Source organism: Lithobates pipiens, unplaced genomic scaffold (genome assembly GCF_037356315.1).
Source record: "Lithobates pipiens isolate NorthernLeopardFrog02 unplaced genomic scaffold, aLitPip1_a1.2 Scaffold_25, whole genome shotgun sequence".
Classification (NCBI taxonomy): domain Eukaryota; kingdom Metazoa; phylum Chordata; class Amphibia; order Anura; family Ranidae; genus Lithobates; species Lithobates pipiens.
The window spans coordinates 72,054,997-72,078,745 of NW_027507787.1; the positions used below are offsets into that span (position 1 = coordinate 72,054,997).

General features: G+C 42.1%; 1 protein-coding gene across 2 annotated transcripts in view; it reads right to left on the reverse strand.

Moving 5' to 3' along the window:
• SGPL1 (sphingosine-1-phosphate lyase 1) overlaps positions 1 to 23,749 on the reverse strand; it is an 89,818-nt gene that overhangs the window by 57,247 nt on the left and 8,822 nt on the right. For both annotated transcript variants that reach the window (XM_077454585.1, XM_077454584.1), the window contains exon 2: positions 2,086 to 2,251. In XM_077454585.1, coding sequence (XP_077310711.1) covers positions 2,086 to 2,251 — 166 coding nt within the window. The remainder of the gene's footprint in view (positions 1 to 2,085; positions 2,252 to 23,749) is intronic.

Genomic DNA, 23,749 nt, shown 5'->3' on the forward strand with positions numbered 1-23,749 from the left:
GTCACCTTTCTCTCTCTATGTGTCCTCTCTCTCTCTCTCTCTCTCTCTCTCTCTTTCTCTCACAAACCCCTATCTCACAACCCCCTCTCTCTCTTACACACACCCCCATATCTCTCACACACCCACTCTCTTTTTCTCAGCACCCCTCTCTCATGAATTGCCGTGTTGGCACTTTACAACAGAAAACCAACTTATTTATTTCAATTTGGGCACTCAGACTCAAAAAGGTTCGCCATCACTGCCCTAGAGAATAAAAAGGCAGTCATTGAAATACTTTTTTTCACACCGTATTTGCGCAGTGGTCTTACAAGCACACTTTTTTTGGAAAAGATTAACTTTTTTGAATAAAAAAAACAAACAAAAAAAAAAAACAGACACACAACAGTAAAATTAACCCAATTTTTTTTTACATTGTGAAAGATAATGTTACGCCGGAGTAAATTGATACCCAACATGTCATGCTTCAAAATAGCGCCCGCTCGTGGTATGGCGTCAAACTTTTACCCTCAAAAATCTCCATAAGCGACATTTAAAAAATTCTACAGGTTGAGGAGGTCTAGGGCTAGAATTATTGCTCTCGCTCTACCGATCACAGCAATACCTCACGTGTGGTTTGACCGCCGGTTTCATATGCGGGTGCTACTCATGTATGCGTTCGCTTCTGTGCGCGAGCTCGTTGGGACGGGGTGTTTTAAAAAAAAAAATAAAAAAAATTTTTTTTTCCTTTTATTTATTTTACTTGATTTTATTTATTTTTACACTTTAAAAAAAAAAAAAAAATGGATCACTTTTATTCCTATTACAAGGAATGTAAACATCCCTTGTAATAGAAAAAAGCATGATAGGTCCTCTTAAATATGATAAAAAATAAACAAAAATAAAAAAACAGCGCAACATAGAGACTTGTAAGATCTCAGGAGGATCAGATGTCTTTGCCATTGTTTTCTTCATATTTAATAAATGTTTTTTATGCGTTTTCTTACACCATATCACAAGTCTCTTTGTTGCGCTGTTTTTTGATTTTTTTTCGTATTCCACCAAGTCCAAAGTGGTTTAACAGTTGCACATTGATACCAACGATTGGACATCATCTTAAATAATGAGTATCTTAATACATGGATAACCGTTCTGAACAAAGGAAATATTTATTTGTGCGCCAATGACTCTTTTTTGTTGTTTATGTTCCTCTTAAATATGAGATCTGGGGTCAAAAAGCCCTCAGCTCTCATATTTGGACTTAAAGGCAATAAAAAAAAAAAAAAAAAAAAAAAAAAATTATATATAATATAATATATTATGTAAATAATTTGAAAAAAATATACCTTTCAGAGGTATGGGCGGAAGTGAAGCTTTGACGCCGCTTCCGCCCTCCTATGGTATAGAGAAGAGTGGGGGCCATCTTAACCTCACTCGTCTCCATACTCCGCTGAGGAAAGAACCCGATCGCCTCCACCACTACGATGGCTCTGGTAAGAGGCAGAGGGCGCGGGAGAGCGGCAGGAGGGGGGGGTGGAGCCTCTCTCGCCGCAGATAACGGTGATCTTGCGGCGAACCCGCCACAGAGACCACAGTTATCTTACACTGGACCGCCTCCTGTAAAGAGGGATATTTCGGTTGTGGTAGCAGCTGCCTTTACCGAGATATCCCTCTTCAAAATAACAACGTATATATACAGGAGGCGGTCCTTAAGCGGTTAAGGAATAAAGGTTGCAGATTCCTACACTGAAGGAATAGCTGTTTGTACTTTTATGTCTTTTGGATACGGATTGTGAATGGGAGTGACCCCAATTATCAACCAGCTGATGCACTTGCAGTGCTCTGAGGAAAGTTGCAGGGCCTGCATCCCTTTAGAAGTGATTAAACATTTAGGAGCATTAGGATGCCTAAAATCTGGCTTGTATCTTAGTGCAGACTTCTGGGAAAATCAGTGAGCCAATCACACAAGCTGAAAATTATATTTGTGGGGGGGGTTTGTTCGTACACCAACGCCGTACACAAAGCCTCCATGGGGCTATATTGCAATTTTTGCTTCCCACAAAAGTGGAGATACCCTTTCATCTTGTAGGTTACTAAAGGAAAACTTACTCTCTTTTTGGAAGATGAAGTCGTAAAGCCACACAATTAACAAGGATGAGGCAAACGTCAGCGCTATGAGATGGCATGGTTCAAGTTCTTTGCAGGCTTCATTCACAAATTTTCTGCCATCAAATAAATATTTTAAAAGGATGTCCTTGTAGATCAGCAAAGTCTCCTGTGAGGAAAACAAAGACAAAGGACTCATTTCAGAGTGGAACATTTAAAGAGGACATTCTATACAGAAAATAGGTAGAAAACAAGTTGTCATCACAGAACCAAGTTTTGAGGTTCCTTTTTGTCAACTTTCTCTAGTTTTTCTGCCCACTATTCCATTTATATAAAGCTTAAAGTATAACTAAATGCACAACTTTTTCTTTAGTTTTGGATAGAGTGGAGAGGGATTAGAACCCCTGTCAGTTTTTATTGCTGTCTGTGCCCCCGTTATGGAGATTCACAGTCTCGATTTGTCCCGTTTACCATTAGCATTGAAATTAAAATAAATACATTTTGGAGGTATTCCCAGAAAAGTAATAGGAGGGGAAATCTTCCAATGGGGACACTAGTTCTGGTGGCCTTTGGGTCCCCAAGAGATTTGTAGCCCCCTTTCCTCTGATACCCCTAACTAAAATCTATTGGAACCAATTGCCTTCAGAATTCACTTAATTAGCAAAATAGTCCACCTGTGTGTATATTTATCTCAGTATAAATACAGCTGTTCTGTGAAGTCCTCATAGGTTTGTTACAGAACCTTAGTGAACAAACAGCATCACAAAGGCCAAGAAACATACCAGACAGGGTAGGGATAAAGTTGTGGAGAAGTTTAAAGCAGTGTTAGGTTCTAAAAAATATCCCAAGCTTTGAACATCTCACAGAGCACTGTACAACCCATCATCTGAAAATTAAAAGAGTATGACACAACTGCAAACCTACCAAGACATGACCGTCCACCTAAAACTGACAGGCCGGGTAAGGAGAGCATTCAGAGAAGCAGCCAAGAGGTCCATGGTAACTCTGGAGGAGCTGCAGAGGTGGGAGAATCTGTCCATGGGACAACTATTAGTTGTGCGCTCCACAAATCTGAACTTTATGGGAGAGTGGCAAGAAGAAAGCCATTGCTGAAAAAAGCCATTTGCAGTCACGTTTGCAGTTCACAAGAAGCCATGTAGGGGACACAGAAAACATGTGGAAGAAGGTGCTCTGCTCAGACGAGACCAAAATTGTACTTATGGGCCTAAAAGCACCGCACATCACCCTGAACACACCAGCCCCACTGTGAAACACGGTGGTGGCAGCATCATGTTGTGGGGATGCTTTTCTTCAGCAGGGACAGGGAAGCTGGTCCGAGTTGATGGGAAGATGAATGGAGCCAAATGTAGGCAATCTTAGAACAAAACCTGTTAGATTGTGCAAAAGACTTGAGATTGAGGGGGGAGGTTCACCTTTCAGCAGAACAAATGACCCTAAACATACAGCCAGAGCTACAATGGTACGATTTAGATCAGGGATATACAATTAGCGGACCTCCAGCTATTGCTGGAGGTCTACAAGTCCCATTAGGCAAATGAAGGAAGGAAAAAAAAAAAAAAATGCATGTACGCATGCAACCGCTCAGATGTGCAATGACATGTGTACAGCTGGATTTGCACGAGGCTGTACACAAACACACACCCGTCACTCCCAGGTACATAGGGGCCACAAAAACATTTGCGTTCTTCACACTGTACAGCCCTCTGTGTCCATGTAAATGAGGCCAATGTTCAATGGAATATGCATTCTTGCATTCATGCAGCCTTTAAGTTTAGTTCTGCTTTAAGTATAGGTCCACCTTAACAGGTTCCTGACCAGCTTGCGTATATTTACTGTGGTACAATGGCAAGGCAGCGTGAAACTCTGTACGGGTACGGGGTCTCCTTTAAGAGCCGCCACTTGCGCTCACGTGCACGAGTCAGCACGGGGATTTGTGCGTGTGTGAAAACACACAAATCCCTGTTCTGTCAGGGGAGAGGAGACATAGTGTTTGTGTCCAAGTGTCCAATCTGTCCATCGCAATACTGCTAAAAATAGCAGATATCTGGCATTACTAAAAAAATAAAAAAATTTTTTTATTTTTTTTAGAAAATGCCATGAATGTTTCCCATAGTTTGTAGACGATATAACTTTTGTGCAAACCAATCACTATACACTTTCTGCAATTTTATTTTTTACCAAAAATATGAAGAATATATATAGGCCTAAACTGATGACATTTCTTTAAAAACATTTTTTGGGGATATTTAGTATAGCAAAAAGAGAAAAAAAAAAAAATTATATATATATATATATATATATATATATATATATATATATATATATATATATATATATATATATATATACATATACATATATACATACATACATACACATATATACATATACACACACACACACACACACACACACACACACACACACACACACACACACACACACCTTTTATTTTTTTTCAATTCTTGCTCTTTTTTTGTTTATAGGGAAAAACATAAAAACTGCAGAGGTGATCAAATAACTCCAAAAGAAAGCTCTATTTGTGGGGGGGGGAAGGACGCAAATTTAGTTTGGGTACAGCATTGCATGACCGCGCAACTGACAGTTACGTCGACGCAGTGCCAAATTGTAAAAAGTGCTCTGGTCAAGAAGGGGGTAAAATCTTCCGGGGCTGAAGCGGTTAAGAAAGTTGTATGGCATCCGCTTGCTTAGTACAGCCATCAGATTGCACTGTGTGTCTGTGTTTGAAGTTATTGGTGGTGATCCCGATGCTTCTTTCACGTTCAGGTGCAGATGACATAAACCCTGGTATGTCCTGCAGCTTTTTGATGGGGGAAATGGTTTCCTTTTTTGTTTTTCCTGGAATGTAAGAGCTTTTATATTTTACTGTCGGAACTTCTGAAACTTCCTCTATATACTTTCATATCATCAGTATTGCTTTGATCAGATGTTATGTGCACTTCCTCTTCCTACACTTCAAAACTGCCATCACAACCTATGTAACACCCAGACAGTACTACTGTCACTGTACACATACACCATCTTTGCTGGAACATGTACTACATACAATGCCTGTGAGTTTAAAATGAAAAAAGTTGCTGCAGGAGAAATGAGCAATCACATAATGTAAGCACTGATCGCTCAGCTCTCAATCTACCAAGAGCAGCAACTGTCAGTCACCGCTCTTCACTCTGATCTTCCAGCACTCGCTGGAACGCTGGGCTGGAGAGGGGGTGAGAGCAGCTGGCTCTGACTGGTGCACCGAGAGATCGAGTCAGCTGCCAAGCAGGCATCCAGGTGCAACCTGACAATATTGTCAGGATCCTTCCAGAGCCTGAAACAACTCTGCTTCCTTAGCAAAGAACAAGCAAGAACAAGAGAGGTGACATGCAGCCAACTAAGTGTACAAAATTAGGAATATGGGGGGGATCCAGGTACACGCTGATCAAAATCCAGCCAGTTGAGCAGGAATTCCGATCGGTGTGTGGCCCTCCTTGTAAGACAGGTGGCTTCTGTTAAATGGTCCTGCTGGGAAACCGCATTCAATCATCCTGCAGTGCTGAAGAATCCCCACTGTCAGAATACAATGGCACAACAAGGGAGATTTCTGCATCCATCGCGCTTGTGTGGACAGAGGAATCAGTTTGTTTCATCCTCCTTACGTTTTTACCTTAAAGCGGTTTTATAGTTAAATTTTGTACTTTAACCTACAGGTAAGCCTAAAATAGGGCTTACCTGTAGGTAAAAAGAATATCTCCTAAACCTGTACGGTTTAGGAGATATTCTCCTCGCAATGAGCTGCTGACTTCACCTGACTTCAATTAGAGAGTGCTGTTCACCCCTGATTACAATGGAAAAAGAAAAAGAATATCCCCTATGGTGGGGTTTTTTAGGCAGCAATATAGTATCTATAGTGTAGTAGAGGGCATATATGTGCACAGTAGAGATTTAACTACTGAAAAAGCAGAATATTGGGTGAATTTATTATTTTATAATGTTTATTAATAGAAAATAAAAAAAAGAGGATTAAATAACTGACATATTAGTCAAAAATGTAACTCCACTTGGCAATAAAAACATAATATGGATGCACATATGTAGACAAAAAATAAATGTATCATATAAACACTGTACACCTGTATATACAATGAAGAAATGACCCTCATTTCATTGCCTAACTGATGGAACTGGGTTCCCAGCAAAATGGAAATTTTTTTTTTGCATTGTAAAACTGAGTGTGATAGCAACACATTTAGAGCTTTCGATTTGGAAAAATGTATTTTCAGATTAGATAGCGACTGGAATAACGAAAAATCTTTAAGGAGATTGGGAATAGAGGTTATAGGATCCGATAGAAAGAGCAGAACGTCATCTGCGTAAGTAGCAACCTTATAAGTTTTTTATTGTTTATATGTATACCTTTTGATGTCTGGGTTGTCTCACAGCCTATGAAGAAGGGGCTGCATGGTGAGTAAGAAGATCAGGGGCGAGAGAGGGCATCCCTGACGGGTGCCATTGGAAATGGAGAAGGCGTTCGACAGGCGGCCATTAATCCGGATTTTAGCCACAGGAGAGGAGTAGAGAGCCATTATCATCCGTATTAAATGAGGAGGCAGACCTACTGCTTGTAAAACCGCCTCCATGTAGTCCCAGGCCACCCTGTCGAACGCCTTCTCCGCGTCAAGGGATAAAAAGAAACCAGGGGAAGAATTCTTAGAAAGCCAATGGTGGATGTGAAGCGCTTTGGTGGTGTTATCCCTGGCTTCTCTGCCAGGGATGAACCCTACTTGGTCCAAGTCGATTAAGCTCGGGAGGAGGGGTAGAATACGGTTTGCTAGTGCTTTGGCATATAATTTCACATCAACGTTTAGAAGTGATATAGGGCGATAACTGGTAACTAGGGCAGGGTCTTTATCAGGCTTTGGAATAAGGGTAATGTGTGCTTCCAGAAGATCTTTGTGGGCTACATTAGAGGGCGAAATTGCATTAAAGGCTTTAACCAAATAGGGGATTAGTGTGTCCGGGAAGGATTTATAATAGCAAAAAAGAAAAAGAATATCCCCTATGGTGGGGTTTTTTAGGCAGCAATATAGTATAGTATAGTATATGACCCTCATTTCTTATATATATATATATATATATATATATATATATATATATATATATATATATATATATATATATATATATATATATATATATATATATATATATATATATATATATATATATATATATTAGTATAAATGACCCTCATTTCTTCATTGTATATACAGGTGTACAGTGTTTATGTGATACATTTATTTTTTGTCTACATATGTGCATCCATATTATGTTTTTATTGCCAAGTGGAGTTAAATTTTGGACTAATATGTCAGTTATTTAATCCTCTTTTTTTTTATTTTCTATTAATAAACATTATAAAATAATAAATTCGCCCAATATTCTGCTTTTTTCAGTAGTTAAATCTCTACTGTGCACATATATGCCCTCTACTACAGTAAAACAGTAAAATCGAATCCTATTTTAGGATTAAAGCCACCCTAATTCAATGCACACTAAATTAAAAAAATACAAATAGGAAGCTGCATTTGATGCATTAACTTTTTGTTTTTTTACCTCTGCCTTTTTGCAACCATGGTGCCCTGATATTTCTTCAGGGGTGTCTTGGAAAAAATGCCTAAAAATCAATCAAAGTTGTATACAAGCCAGCAAGTGGATCCAGCCTGCCTTTCAGTTACACAAAGCTATGGGTTTTCATTATACAACATTGCGACTTTCTAGACACTGGCATCCTAACAACCAACGACGTCATCAGATAATAAGCATATTTGCTTTGGAAGAATAAATCACCTAAAACGTTGGGTGTGTATGTGTGTTAATGTTGCTGCTTTATGTAAAGCTTTAAGAACGGTGTGCCTCAAGACTGTCCGTAGTTTTAAATGGTGCCTTGCGATTGTCTAGAATTTTAACCACTTTGCACCCGCTCTATAGCCAAATAACGGCTACAGAGCGGATGCTAACTGCTGGGAGGGCATCCCTGGACGTCGTCCTATTTACTTCCCCTCTGCGCAACGCCGCGGGCACGCATCGGGGGGGAAGTTCTGTGTTGGCCATGTCCCTCGGACACAGCCAATCACAGATCATGCTAAATGGCCAATCACAGCGGCCATTTAGCACTCTAACGGCCTGTCCAATGAGAGGTGATCTCATATGTAAAGATAAGAGAATCTCTCATCGCCGGTGTCTTATCATATAAGGTCCCCCATCAGATAGCGCCCGCTGTGTACTGCGCATGCGCAGTACACAGCAACACAGATTCCGAAAATAGCTGAGGATGAACGGCGCCTGCGGCGTGAGTCCAGGTTCTAGCCCCACCATCCAAGTGGACATAAAGTAGGAATAAAAAAAGAGCCGAGCGCAGCGAGGCCGAGCCCCGAAGCGTAGTGAGCGAAGCTCGCCCACGAGTGGCCCTCTAATTTTCACAACCCAGTGTCCGCTTGGATGGTGGGGCTACCACCTCCACTCACGGCGCAAGCGCCGTTCAGCTTCGGAAATTTTACGAAGCTTCTTCTGCCCCGTACTGCGCATGCGCAGTACAGGGCGGACACTATATGATGGCCGGACTGAATATGCCAGAACACCGGCTCCCCTCCTCACAAAGAGACAGCGTGTGAGGACGAAGAGCTTCCGTGCTGCAGCATTAGTGAGAACACACACACACACGCACGCCGACCTGTCCCCAGTGCATCTGTCAGTGCCATCTGTCCCCTGTGCCACCTGTCAGTGCCATCTGTCATCAGTGGCACGTAATAGTGCCATCTGTCATCAGTGGCACGTAATAGTGCCATCTGTCATCAGTGGCACGTAATAGTGCCATCTGTCAAGTGCTATCGGTGCCACGTGTCATTGTCCTGGTGCTCCAGGGCCTTCAAAAGTGTAATAGGTAGTCAACAAGTTAGATGTGTAATTTATGCACCTAGAACACCTGATGGCGCTCCCTGCATGTTGGGTCTCTCCAAATATCCAGGCTGTGAAAAAGTCCCACACATGTGGTATCGTAATACTCAGGAGTAGCAGAATTAATTTTGGGGAATTATTTGTGGTATAAACATGCCAAGTGAGAGAAATAACCTATTACAATGACAATTTTGTGGGGGAAAAAAAAAAAATGCCAAAAACCTCACTATGCCTCTTACTAAATACCTTGGCATGTCTACTTTCCAAAAAGGGGTCATTTGGGGGGTATTTGTACTTTCCTGGCTTGTTCGGGTCGCAAGAAATGAGACCAGTACATCAGATGTGATCAATTTGTTATGATTCGCACCACAGCTTGTAGACTCTCTAACTTTCACAAAGACCAAATAATATCCACTAATTTGGGTTATTTTTACCAAATATATTTAGCAGTATAAATTGTGGCCAAAATTTATGAAGAAAAATTTATAATTTGCATAATTTTAATCACAGAAACAAAAAAAAAATAATTTTCTTTTTTTTTTACATTTCGGTCTTTTTTCCATTTGTAGCGCAAAAAATAAAAACCCCAGAGGTGATCAAATGCCACCAAAAGAAAGCTCTAATTGTGGGGGAAAAAAAAAAAAAAGGGACAAAAAATTCATTTGGGTACAGTGTTACATGACTGAGTAATTGACATTTAAATTGTGAGAGCACCGAAAGCTGAAAATTGGTCTGGGCAGGAAGGGTGTTTAAGTGCCCAGTAGGAAAGTGGTTAAAGGTCGCCTTGACTGAAACAAAAATGTTTAGAAACACTGCCTTAAAGTGGTGTTGCCACCAAAAAATAACAAGTTGCTTAAAATTCTTAAAAAAAAAAAATTATATATATATATATATATATATATATATATATATATATATATATATATATATATAAATATAATTGGCAAAAAAAATAAAAATGTTTTACCTCACCTCTAAATACCTGTTGCTAGGGGCCCAGGTGACTGTACAGCGTATCACAAAGCCACAGCCGGGTGCCCACATTACGCATGACGGCCCCCGCGAGCGGAGCAGGGAACGAGGGGGGGCTTCATTGCCCCGCATCGCTGGACCCTGGGACAGGTAAGTGTCCAATTATTAAAAGTCTTTTTTAGGGGGTACCCCACTTTAACCACTTGCTTACTGGGCACTTAAACCCCCCTCAGTCCCAGACCAATTTTCAGCTTTCAGCGCTGATGCACTTTGAATGACAATTGCGCGGTCATACAACACTGTACCCAAATGAAATTTTTATCATTTTTTTCCCACAAATAGAGCTTTCTTTTGGTGGTATTTAGTTACAGCTCGGAGTTTTATTTTTTGCTAAACAAACAAAAAAAGATGCAAAAAAATAAAAATAAAAAATCATGTTTTAATAGTTTGTTATACAATTTTGCAAACAGGTCATTTTTCTCCTTCATTGAAGTGCGCTGATTAGGCGGCACTGATGGGCTGCATTGGTGGGCACTGATGGGCTGCATTGGTGGGCACTGATAGGCATAGTTAAGGCGGCACTAATAGGCACAGATAAGGCGGCACCGATCGGCACAGATAAGGCGGCACTGATGGGCAAAGATGGGCACAGATAAGATGGCATGGATGGGTGGCACGGATAAGTGGCACGGATGGGCACTGATAGGTACCACTGATAGATGGGACTGATGGGCACTGATAGGTGGCACTGATAGGTGGCTCTGATAGGTGGCACTGCTGGGCACTGATGGGCGGCACTTCTGGGCACTGATGGGCGGCACTGGGGTGCAGCACCTTTGCGGCAGATTGTGGGCACTGTGGGTGGCACTGTTGGTGGCATTGTGGGTGGCACTGTGGGTGGCGCTGGGGGCACTATGGGCACTGCTGGGTGGCACTGATGGGGGGCACTTACTTTCATTCAGGATGGCACTGCGGTGGGCAGGTGGGCACTGGCAGGGGGCAGGTGGTCAGCTGTATTGCTGGCCGTGATCGGGACTGATGTCCCGATCACGGCCGCCGGTGATCGGCTTTTTTTTTCTCTCCTCGCGCTGTCAGTGCGAGGAGGAATAATAGCCGATTACCGGCTCCGTTCTGTCACATGATCAGCTGTCATTGGCTGACAGCTGATCACGTGATAAGGGGTCGGGATCGACCCCTTACACGGATCGGTGATCAGGCGAGTCTCATGGACTCGCCGATCACAGAGCGCGTCGCGCGCGCCCCTCAGGGGGCGCGCAGGCCGCTCGTAACCAGGACGACGTCAATAGACGTAGTCCTGGAAATGTAGGTCCGCGCTAATGCCGTCATTTGGCAATAGCGCGGATCTCAAGTGGTTAAAGAGGAACTGCAGCCTGCTCACATAATTTGTAATAAAAACATCTGTGCCATTCTGAAGCTTCCCTCCAACCACTGCATATTTTATATACAACGATTCTGTAATTCCCAAATATGCTGCAGAAATCTCCCTCCACTGGAGTCTGGCTGCATCCATTTTAACTGTGGCAGCTGAAGCTGCTGCCTGTTCACTTCCTGGATTTACACAGACATGCCTCGAACTCTGCAGCTCTCATTGGCCCTCCTATGACTCACCCCCCTCCTTTCCTGGCAAACTCTCACTAGAAAAAGAGAGAGAGAGATCTGTGCATGATGTCATAAATCTAGGCTTTTAACCAGACAAGAAACGGGAAGTGGGCTGTATAAGGCATTTACTGGTAGAAATGTTTTACTATCCAAAGTTAAAACAACAAGGCAGAAGATTTAATAGATGAAAAAAATGACTGAAGTTCTGCTTTAACTTTCGGTTTAGTTGTGCAACGATCAAATGTTTACACTTCCTCATTTCAGGATGCGACCGATCTCACAGAAAATGTACCCAGCACATAAAATCCGACCCTAATCTGTACTTTAGTCTTGAATAGAGTAAGGAAGGTTTAGAACTATTGTTTTTATTCTTTTTTACCTTCTGTATCCTCAACCATTGAGCACCCAAAATACTGGCTGTCGATCATGGCTCTATTAACTTCATATTGGCGTGTTGGTGTATTGGCTCCAATATGTGGGCTCTAGGTTGAATAGTCTGATGTGGAGAGAACATCGAGACCAGAAGTAATTGACTGCTTGCCTACTGGGCAATATGTGACATTTTTCACATACATGGTAAAATAGAAGATTCTAGGTTTTGTAGTTCTAAACTGGTATGTCACACAGATTTTAATATCAAATATACAGCATGTTTTGCAGCTAAACACAATGTCTCACTACCAGCACATGTGCCAAACACAACACCCGCAGGCTGAATCAGGCATGCCAAGTCATTTCATGTGGCCCTCGCGTCTCTTCTGCACCCTCCCCTTGTCGTCGCCCGCACCTGGTCTCAGGAGACAGCAGCAGAGGAGACAGACCTCCTCCTACAGATCCTGCACTGCTGCGTATTCAGGGACACCCAGCAGCTCACTCCAACCCTACTCCTTTGGTCCTCCTCCAGACCATGCACTTTCTGCTTCCCAGCTCCATCCTCAGGTTCTTCCGGGCAGCAGCGCCAGGTAATGAGGGTGACCTGCACTGTGATGTAAGGGAGGGAGTTGGGTGCTCTGGACATCTGCTTATCATTTTTATGAGAATAGTACAATTCTGTGGAGAGTTGAGGAGGGTCGCACACTGCCGCTATCATCTAACAGAAACTTTATAGGTGACTGGTCAAATATAGAACACCACGGAGAAAGCAAGTTCTGTCTGAGCGATCTTCTCTTTTCAGGCGTGAATCATCTGCTACAGGCGTGAGTGGGCTCTGTGCCGGTCTGCATGTTCTCTTCACAGCTTAAGGCCTTAGTTATTACCAAAACCGGTAATCCAAAGCAGAGGCAATTATGTAGTATGATAAAAAAAAAAAAAAAAAAAAAAAGGAGTAGATACATTTATATAGTGTTACAGATACAACCGGCCTTTTGAGGGCAACCATAATGCTGATGCGGCCTACACAAAAGGAGTTGGACATTGCCCCTATACAGTATATAGCATTGTGAGGGTTGTCATACTTCATACGCTGTCACAACGTGGCAGTGGGATCTTGTATATGTAAATAACAGAACAACGCATGCTCACATTTTTGAATAAGGATGAGCTCAGGTTTGTTTGCATGGACCACGTGCAGAGCCCGCCATGAAGTCGGCGCAGCGCTGAGCTAATCACAGGCAGTGAGACATTGCCTCGATGTGCGGCTGCAGAGATCGGGCAATGTCTCACTGCCTGTGATCAGCGCAGCACTGCGCCCACTTCCTGGTGGGCTCTGCACGTGGTCCATGCGAACACGCCGGAGCTCATCCCTATTGTTGAACATACAAGCCTATTCACTGATCACAAACCCCATTCTTACCGTTCTTATGTCAGGGGGAAACTACCCTTTCCAGGTCAGTTGGTTGTAGGTCTACAGACAGAACTGCCGGTGTTCTGTCCAAAAATGTCCGGCTATCGAATAGTGTCCGCTGTGTACTGCGCAAGTGCAGCGCTTGCGCAGTACGGAGAACAAGGAGATTTGGAAAATCTCTGAAGATGAACGGCGCCTGCACTGTGAGTCCAGGTGAAAGCCCCACCATCCAAGTGGACATAGGGCTCGTTTCGCCCGCTGTGCTTCGGGCACGGCCTCGCTGCGCTCTGCTTTTTATTCTAACTCTATGTCCACTTGGATGGTGGGGCTTGAACCTGGACTGATGGCGCAGACGTCCTTCATCTTCGTATATTTTCAGTATCTGCTTATCATGTGTACTGTGCATGCGCAGTACACAGCGGACTCTATCCGACGGGGGACAGTATTTGACATGACACCGGCATTAAATGAACCCAAGATCAGCCAAATCAGCAGAAGATTATGTAAAGTCCGAGTATCTTCCAATAAAAATGTTGTAACACTTTATTGCTTGCCTGACACCAGGTATGCAGGACTTTGAAGGAACACGCGATGATGGGAAGTCTATATTATGCTCCTGTCGGTGGAGATTAAAATGGAACTCCATCTTCTCCTTCACTTCCCTCCACACTTGTAACAAGTCCTCTCCATGTCCTGCAAACTTTCCGCACCACAATAAAACTCATAGAAGTTGCAACAGCTACAGTATTTTGAGCCTGCCATCAATTATTTATCAACCCCCCGATCCATACTATCAGCCTGCCTGGAGCATCAGACCAAAAGATAAACATTTTACATTTTACCTTTTTCAATCTCTTTAATCATTAGTTTAGTAAACATGTTTAAAGAAATAATTAAAGTCTTGTAGTAGACTGATCAGTGCTGCTTGGACCTTAGAAGAAGTCTGTGGGCTCCATAAGCTTGTCATGACGGGCATCATGCAGTCCTCCACTAATTTTACCCTCCGACAGACCAGGCTTTCACTTCTTCACATTTAAATTGTAGACTTCATCCACACATTTATTAAATCTACCTAGAGTATAGGTTCTCAGAAAAAACTAAATAATAATACACTTAAAAACCATTGATGCTTCAGTGCATTTAATTATTCTGATTTCCAGCTAGACTAGGTTAGAATTATATGTATTAGGATCTATGCTGCATTGGCTCTATTGGAACTGAACTCAAAGAATGAAGAAAGGAGAATGGCGAGGTTACAGGTAATAGTGCCCAAAGCTAGCCATACATGAAGCGCTTTGTTTTTGATTAGCCAGCGGGCTGAACACAAAAAACAACACAAATGAGGTGGATGTGGGAATCCTCTCCACTGGACTATTGGATCGGGACAGTAAGGACTCCTCCGCTGTCAGAACAAAAATTTACCAGCAGTCCCATATGAGAGGAATTGATCATTAGAAAGACTTGAGGACGGTCATAGATGCATCGAAATACAGTTGTAAGTGCTGAACTGGCCAAATGTGGATCCATGTATGGCTAGTAGAAAAATCAAAATTTTGTCTGAAATTCCTTCTTTTTTTAGAAAAAAATAAATAAATGTACACGCGTACACACACACACACACACACACACACACACGTTCCCGATAGATGTGAGGTCCTAGGTCCTCCCTTGCTTGCAGCCCCATAGCTCTATATCTGCAGCACAAGAATAAGGCACTGCTGCCTCCAACTGCTAATCTAGAACCATCTATATAGACGGTTCAGCAGGAACGAGATTTGAACCATGTATGGGCAGGCTGAATGTACCAAAGTGGATCGATCAATCAACTTGGGTGCAATCAGCCTGCTGGATTTTACATGAGATTATAGCAAGTGACTGTTCTAGCCGCTAGCAATAATCACTGTCTCTTCCCAGCGGGGGCGGCTTTTCCTGCATTCCCCCCACCCCGGGGTGACGGCTTTTTTGTTTTTTTTCCCCCCCAGGTACAACTTTCAAAGTTCAGTTCCTCTTCATATGCAGATAAGTGAACCTAATCGACATGATTTCCAATAGAGAACAAAGGTGAACTGTAGTAGCCTGGCCCAACATTACCTGTAATCCACGTGCCAAATGCTGCAATATGACACAGCTTAAATCAACAGCCAGCACTGAAATTCTATCTTATCTTCTAGAAGACTGAATAATCTTAGCCTAACTTTACTAAGATAATAACATTTACAGACTAAAAACTAGATTATCTTCATGTAAGACAATAGGACACCCAACATTCTTTGGGATACAGTCGATGACGTTTTGTACTTTTCTCAAACATTTTCAAAACGTCAAAAAAAAAAAAAAAAAAAAAAAAAAAGGTACCTTACTCCTATACAAGTGATATAAAGTGCTTGTAAACATACATAATATGCAAAAAAAGCATATGCCTCTATAATGTGTACTTGTCTTAATCCAGAACATTAAAGTGATTGTAAAGTGTCTTTTTTTTTTTTTTTAAATAACAAAACGAGTAGCCTGGATCCTCCTCTTCTCAGGTCCCTCTTTGCTGCTCCTGTCGAGTGCCCCCACAGCAAGCAGCTCTCTATGGGGGAACCTGAGCCCAGCTGCAGCTCTGGGAAAGGCTGGTTGTATAAACTTGGTACATTCACCCTGCCCATTAATGGTTCGAATCCCGGGCCGTTTCCTGCTGAGCTGGCGAAGATTCAAACCTTGTATGGCCAGACTTAGTCACCAGGGACAGGCAGTGGGTAAGAACAAACAATTTCTATTTCTCCCAGGCCTCCACAGAGAGATGAACGTTGAGGTCAGACACCATTTAGTTGTATATTCTGGGAGATGAGGATGACGTTTTGCAAGGAGGGCCTTTTATACTGCAGAGGACATGTTCAGGTGGAGAGCCTTGCAGAAGGGATTCAAATAAGTCAAGGTCCCCAAGAAGGAAGTCTGTGGGAGAGAGGGAGGGGGAGGGGGAAGAACAACGTCAAATCACCGATACCCCAACCGGTACGTAAAGAAAGGACGTACAGATGCCAAAGTCCCCCACAGTGGTGGCGGAGGATTTGTACTAGCCGACAATGTGACTCCTCCTCCAGAATAGAAAGCGCGTTGGCAGGGAGGAACTGACTGCTACTTCTCAAACACGAGAGTCATCAACCTTGGCAGTCAACAATACGATTATAACCTGAACTTTATAATAGGCCAACTACATTACCAGGAGAGTCAGGCATACATACACTTGGGAGTAAAGTCGCTGTAGATCTGAGGGGGACATGCAAGGAAAATAAAAAACAGCATTTTTTTTGCTTGTACATGATTGGATGATTGAAATCAGCAGAGCTTCCCCTCATTTCAGATCTTCCCCTCAGATCTACAGCGACCGCACTAGTATCGCGCAGCAGATTTGCCTTTAATAAATCAATCCCTTTGCTATCCAAGTAATATCAGAACAATGTAAATGAAACAAGAAGTGAAATTATTAGTGATTTTATTGTTTCTTCTTTGTCAGCAAATGTGGTTTAGCTAGCATTGAAGTAACATTATCGTAACGCAGAACATCTGTTCTATTAAAAGTAGAATAACTGGGATTTTTTATTTTTTTTGGATAGATTGGAGATGGATTAGAACACCTGTCTGTTTTTATTGCTGTCTGTGTCCCCGTTAGAAAGGGTGAACTTTCCTATTTGCCGTTATCACTAAGAGCATTCAAATTTTGGAATAACCCCAGAACAGGAATAGATTGGAAAAATCCTTCCAATGGGGATATTAGTTCTGGTCATCCTGGTGGCAACCGGGGATTTCCCAACTTTGGAGGGAATTCCTCACACTTCCTGTTTTGGCTATGGAACAGGAAGTGAAGGAAAATCCCCCAAATGGGACACAGATGGAGAAATAAATATAAAAAAATTTGGGGGTTATAACCCACCGTTACTCTATCCAAAAATAAAAAATGCCTATAGTTCTACTTTAAAGTTCCAGTTCTAACAGGAGAAAAGTGCCAGGGCATACAGGCGTGCTTGCTTGTGTTGCAGAAACAATAAAAGGAAGCCACATTGTTGATAAAAATACAACTAAATCATTTTAAACTTTTTTTTTTTTTTAGGACATGCTTGAGAAACAGAAGCGATTCACATATTCGCTCGCTCCTCTTGACTGGTAAAAAAAAAAACTTTTTTAAAGCAAACTTATGGACAGCAGTGGCAAAACGACAACAACCCTGGAAAGTAGGACACAAGTTCATAAAGCCATTTAATCAGTGTTTAAAGTTCAAACATAGCAGAGATATCCCCATTTTATCAGAACCTTTATACTACAGTAATACAAAAGAAGCAACTTTGAAATGTGCCCTTGTCACTTCCATGCTGATCGCTGCCTTTTATGGGCCTTGGCAATACTTCACACAGGTAGACTTTACTCACAAAATGTTTCACAACACCATACAACAGATACAGACCAGTGTTAGGGGTCTGTCAGTGTTTAAAAGAAAAAAGTTCTCCTTTTGTAAGGTGTACATTCTACACCCATATTTAGAGAACAACATGTATGTTACTATAAAGAACCTACCTACCCACACCGCCCGATCTCAACACCCCCCCCCCCCACCACTAGGTGACAGAGGGCTGGGGATCTTCCGTCTGCACCCGCGGTCAAAATTTTAAGGCAGCATGGCTATGCGGGGCTCCGCTCACACAGCAGAGTCATTTCCACAGCTCTATGAATGTAAGAATTACAAGTACCATCTACCACTGCAGCAGATGGCTTGTAGTTCTCAATAACCTGAGCAGGGCCTGGTGAGCACGTAATGTTAGGTTTATATACCTAATGAGGCCTTCTTTGTAAGGATGTGTTTGGTTAGAATGTTATGTAACCATTGTATTCAATGAAAAGCTTATTGGCCAACTTTGGTAAAGGCTAAGCTCACTTCTTGTTGAAAAAAATATTTTGCAGGTAAATAAAAAAAGTGCTTTTATCTTTTTTTTTTTTTTTTTTTTTAAGCTGCAGTGTGTAAAGTATTACACCCGCGATCAGACGCATGCAGGCAGATGTTTACTGATGTGCAAGAAGTGTCAATGAACCATAAGGCAGATTCATGATATAAAAACAAAAAAAAAGTCAGTGCTACTACCCATACATCACATAGATAGCAGAGCTCCCAGGTGCTCGATCCACAGTCGTTGGCAGAGTAGGGAAATGGGGAAAAGATAATTCGCACTCTGGTGTTTGCTCTTAAAAAAAAAATGTAGTATTTATTAACAAGCCACAGTGACCAAACGCAAATAAAGGTTGACACATTTCAGCCTATAAGGCCTTAGTCATAACCAGTCATAATGGTTATGACTAAGGCCTTATAGGCTGAAACGCGTCAACCTTTCATATTTGCGTTTGGTCACTGCGGCTTGTTAATAAATACTTTAAGAGCAATCATCTTTTCCTCATAAGGCCGATTCACACCTATGCATTTTTAGTGCTTTTTGCATATTTGCACTACAGTCCATTTAACATGGTTTCCTATGGACCATGTTCTGTAGTGCAAAATGCAAATAGCACTAAATCCAATCTTGTCACATAAGAGTCATTTCAAGTCTAAGGCTAATTCTACAATGTTCTGCACATAATTAACAGGGTTGGAATTCGATACAGCCATTTTTTTTTCTTCACCATTATGAACTTTACTTTCAACAACTGTAGCTCTAAGTTATCCTAAAACAGGCCATAGCAACATTATTACTGCAATCGATATAAATATTGGCAACATCCATTTCAGTACAAAGTGAGCCCAAAAAAGAAACTAGAACAATAAATGTATCAATGACATAAATGTTAAAGCAGAGCTCCACCCATTGTTCATTCCCCCCTCCACTGCCATGCTTGGTACCATTCAGGGGATAAGATACCTGTCCAAAATAGGCATCTGCTTCCACTTCTGGGCAAGAACGTCGCAATCTTGTGTGGCGATCTACGCAAAGCTCCAAAAAAGGTACACAAGCTACTTTTGAGGCAGAATGGGGCATTTTTTAAAGAGAAAGTAAACCCTAATGGGTTTACTACCTCTTTTATTCCCTGCAAAGGTAAAGCATAATGGACTACTATGCATCGCATAGTAGTCCATTATGTGTCACTTACCTGACACAGGAGCCAGCGAAGTCACCGCTGTCCTCTGTAGTTCTGAGCGTCCATCTTCTTGGTGGGTTTCGCTGCTCCGGCGCTGTGATTCACCAGAGCAGCGATGACGTCACTCCCTCGCATGCGCGCAGGAGCAAACACTCGCAGCCTGCCCAGTGCGCTTGCACGCCGCTGTCTACGGCGTATGCGTCGTATACAGCGGTGGCTGTCTTTGGGTAAATATCTCCTAAACCGTATAGGTATATATACAGATTCCTGCATAACCCGATCAGGAATGTAGTACAGCGGTTCATCACAAGCAATCTGCAACAAATGAGAACTATGGAAATAGAATGATTCAGCTGCACTGAAAAAAAAAAATTAAAAAAATAAAACACACACACACACACACACACACACACACACACAAAATCTGGCTTCCCAAAGCGTATAATGAACACGAAGTGGAGCCGGGCAGAAAAACTTGTTTGGTTAGAACAGACACACAATCCCTAATCAAAAAACAAGGTCATAAAGAACCCATGACTGTTCAGGCCGACTACTTGTGTGACCGACATAGAAACCTGAACAAAGGAATAGTAAACATCTGGAGACATGGATCATCTTAACATCTCTTCTAGCAATTCAACTCCTACATCAAAGATTTACAGTAAAGATTTGTTTCACCCTCCAAATAAAATCACAAATAAGCCCTGGTTCACACCAGTGAGTCTTTAAAACTGCACCACAAAGGCGCAATTTCAAAGCTGCCGATCAATGCAATTTTCATGTTCCATTCCACTGCGCAATGAAATTGCCTAAAAAAAAAAAGTAGCGCAGGAATCTTTTTCAGAGTCACACCGTTTTAAACAGTTTCATTGCCAGCAATAGGGTACGACTTGTCTTGCGATTTTGAACTGTCAAATCACACTGGTGTGAACCAGGTGACCAATAATTACTTTTGCACATTTGAATGTGTGTATGCAGCACGGTAGATTAGTGGTTAGCACTTCTGACTGACAACACAAGGTTGTTGGTTTAAATCCCTACCACGACACATCCTGCATGGAATTTGCAAGTCGCCCTGCGCAGGTTTCTTCCCTCACTTCAAAGATATGCTCGTAATTGGTTCCTATCTAAATTGGCCCTAGTATGAGAACTGGGGACCTTGCTGGCACTATATAAATACCTGCAATAAAATAAAAATGGCTGCATCAACTGAAATTGAAGATGTGGGTGGGCTATTCAGCTTCACAGGTGGAAAATTGGTGGGTGAACAGCGACTGCATCCAAATCAGGAATGGCCGATCGGGTAGTCAGGAAACTACAAGTGCTGTGCATGTCTGAATACAATAGCTGCCAGTGCAGATTCCTCCATCCAAGCAGTATAGTGTGTCTGGGGGAAATCAGGCGATTTGGCTCATTGAACCTACTAAGTTGAACAAGAGAAATCTAAAATGTGTATGGCTAGCTTAAAAAGGAGCTCCAGTCTCCTCTCAATAAAAGTAAAAGTCAGCAAATATTATAGCTGCTGACTTTTACTATAAAGACACTTGCCTGTCCAGGGATCCAGTGATGGCCCCCCCTCCCCCGAGCAGTTTCTTCTTCAATTGGCTTCAGGTGCCGCCATCTTCAGTAAGGGAAACCGGCAGTAAAGCATTGAGGAGTCACAGCCGAGTTCCTACTGTGCCTGCACAAGCCGTGCGTTGACCAGAAACGGGAGGGGTACCTGTCAAAGCCAGGTACCCACTACCCCACCCCCCCCCCCCAAAAAAACAACTGGCAAATGTGGCAGTGGAGGGGGGGCAGAGTATTAATAAGACGCAACTTCCCCTTTTGGGTGAAGTTCCTGACAAGGTCTCTTCACAAAACAGCGATCAGGTGCTGTAAAAGCAGGCTAGAGGAAAAAAATAAAAAAAGTAAAAAAAGATGCAGGCAGATCACCGACATACTACTTTTCTTGGCAACATATATGTCTGTAGTCATACAAAGACAATACATCGCCAAGGGATACAATGGCTGTGACAGACCGTTGTGCAACACCTGATTCAAATGTCTAAAGTGGCACACAGAGTTATAATATATATATTTTTTTAAATACTATAATAAAATGATTATATATAAATAATGAAGAATGCTTTGATTGTTAAAGAGCTAAAGTGAGCAAAGCTTACACTGCACACACTGAGGAAGAAGCACAGCAGGTCCCAGCACTTCAATAATACTAGGAAGGATGGGCAGAGCGATCGCACGCTGCAATTTCTTCACAATCTCTTTTAGGGCCATTTACAGCTTTCAAAGCCCCTTACACCGCTCTGAGACTCTTTACGCTTGCCATACACTGAAATTGAGTCGATTGAGCTGAATTTCAATCAGTATGTGGGCTCTCCAACTCTAAAGAAGCCAGTTGTATAATTGACTTCTTTCACATGGACAGAAATTAAAAAATGATCGATCAGCATCTGCAGCTAAGCAGCTGCTGATCAGCATATTCTGACAGTGTTAGAATACAATGGCCCAGTGGGGGATTCCTCCATCCACCTCCTCTGTGTAGATGGAGGAACCTGTAAAGCCCCCCCCCCCCCCCCGCCCCCACACACACACACACACACACACGATTTTCTGCAGATTTACCAAAACCATATAATAGGAGGTCAGATCTTAGGAGTTTCAATGTGTAAGCAATCAGGCAGGCCCTTCTACTACATGGTTTTGGTAAATATGAAGACAAAAAAAAATCTGCAGAAAATCTGATAGTGTGTATGGGGGCTTTAGTTTGTGTTGTTCAGCCGCTGCCTTCATATAGGAGTATTATTCTGTGCATCCCCATTCATGTCAATTGGGACCCAGTGGCTGCACAGACACAGCTTCCAATCTGACACCTGTATGGCCCCAAACTCCCACAGTCCACTGCAGCTAGGGAGCTGTATAGGAGCAATACCCTACTGGTACAGACATTGGACCAAGCGAGAATTTCCTCTGCTTTCCTAGTGAACACCGACAAGATCGCTCATTTTACAAAAACTGTAACAAAGACCTTCCTAAACATTTCACTCAGCAGGGCACATATGGATTGATAGATTTACAGGAGATTGCACAAATAGATACTACAGCTGCACGATTCTGGCCAAAATGAGAATCACTATTTTTTTGCTTAAAATAAAAAGATCACGATTCTCGCGACATAAAATCTTTCATATTATACAAAAAAAATGGCTAACTTGCATTTTAAAGACTGTTGCGAAAATACAGTGTGGCATAAAATATTGCAACAACCGCCATTTAATTCTCTAGGGCGTCTACTAAAAATATATATAATGTTTGGGGGTTCCAAGTAATTTTTAAGCAAAAAAAATAAAATAATTTTTTTTAACTTGAAACCAACAAATGTCAGAAAAAGGTTTAGTGTTTAAAGTGGTTGTAAACCCTTACAAACCACTTTGACCTACAGATAAGCCTAGATTAAGGCTTACCTGTAGGTCCAAGAAATATATCCTAAACCTTCACGATTTAGGAGATATTTACTAAAATACAGGCACTGCTGTCTACGGTGCATGCAGGCGCATGGAGAATGCCAATGCCAACGGTCAAAGTGACAGCTCGCATGCGCGGGAGTGACGTCATCACTGCTCCGGCGCTTTGAGTGGCCGGAGCAGCGATACCCGGAAGAAGATGGATGCTCCGTGCTACAGGGGACAGAGGTGACATCGCTGGCTCCCGTGTCAGGTAAGTGAAACATAATGGGCTATCATGCGATGTATAGAAGCCCATTATGCTTTATCTTTGCAGGGAGACGAAGAGGAAGTATCACCCATCAGGGTTTACTTCCTCTTTGTGGTTAAACTTTTTTCACTTGCACACAAAGTCTATTCCATTGACAAATTGTTACAAATGTTTATACTTAAGTTCTGTTTCAATATGTTTATTGTGAGTTTTTGAAAAAACAGTAGTAAACAAAAGAGCATAATCATCTCCTTGTGAGCCCTCGCAGGGGCCACTAATCATGAATATAAATCCAAAGGGCTAACCATCACAATATATTTCTCATAAACTCAGGATAATAAAGTGAGATGAGTAAAAAATGGAATCCAGACTGATTCAGTGTCAAACAACTCGTCTCTTAATTATGTTCTGCGAGTAAGCCCTGTTCCTGCCACCCCCGTCCATGGGAGGTAGCAGTTTGTAATTAGCAATGGGAGAGATTACTAATGAGAGAGA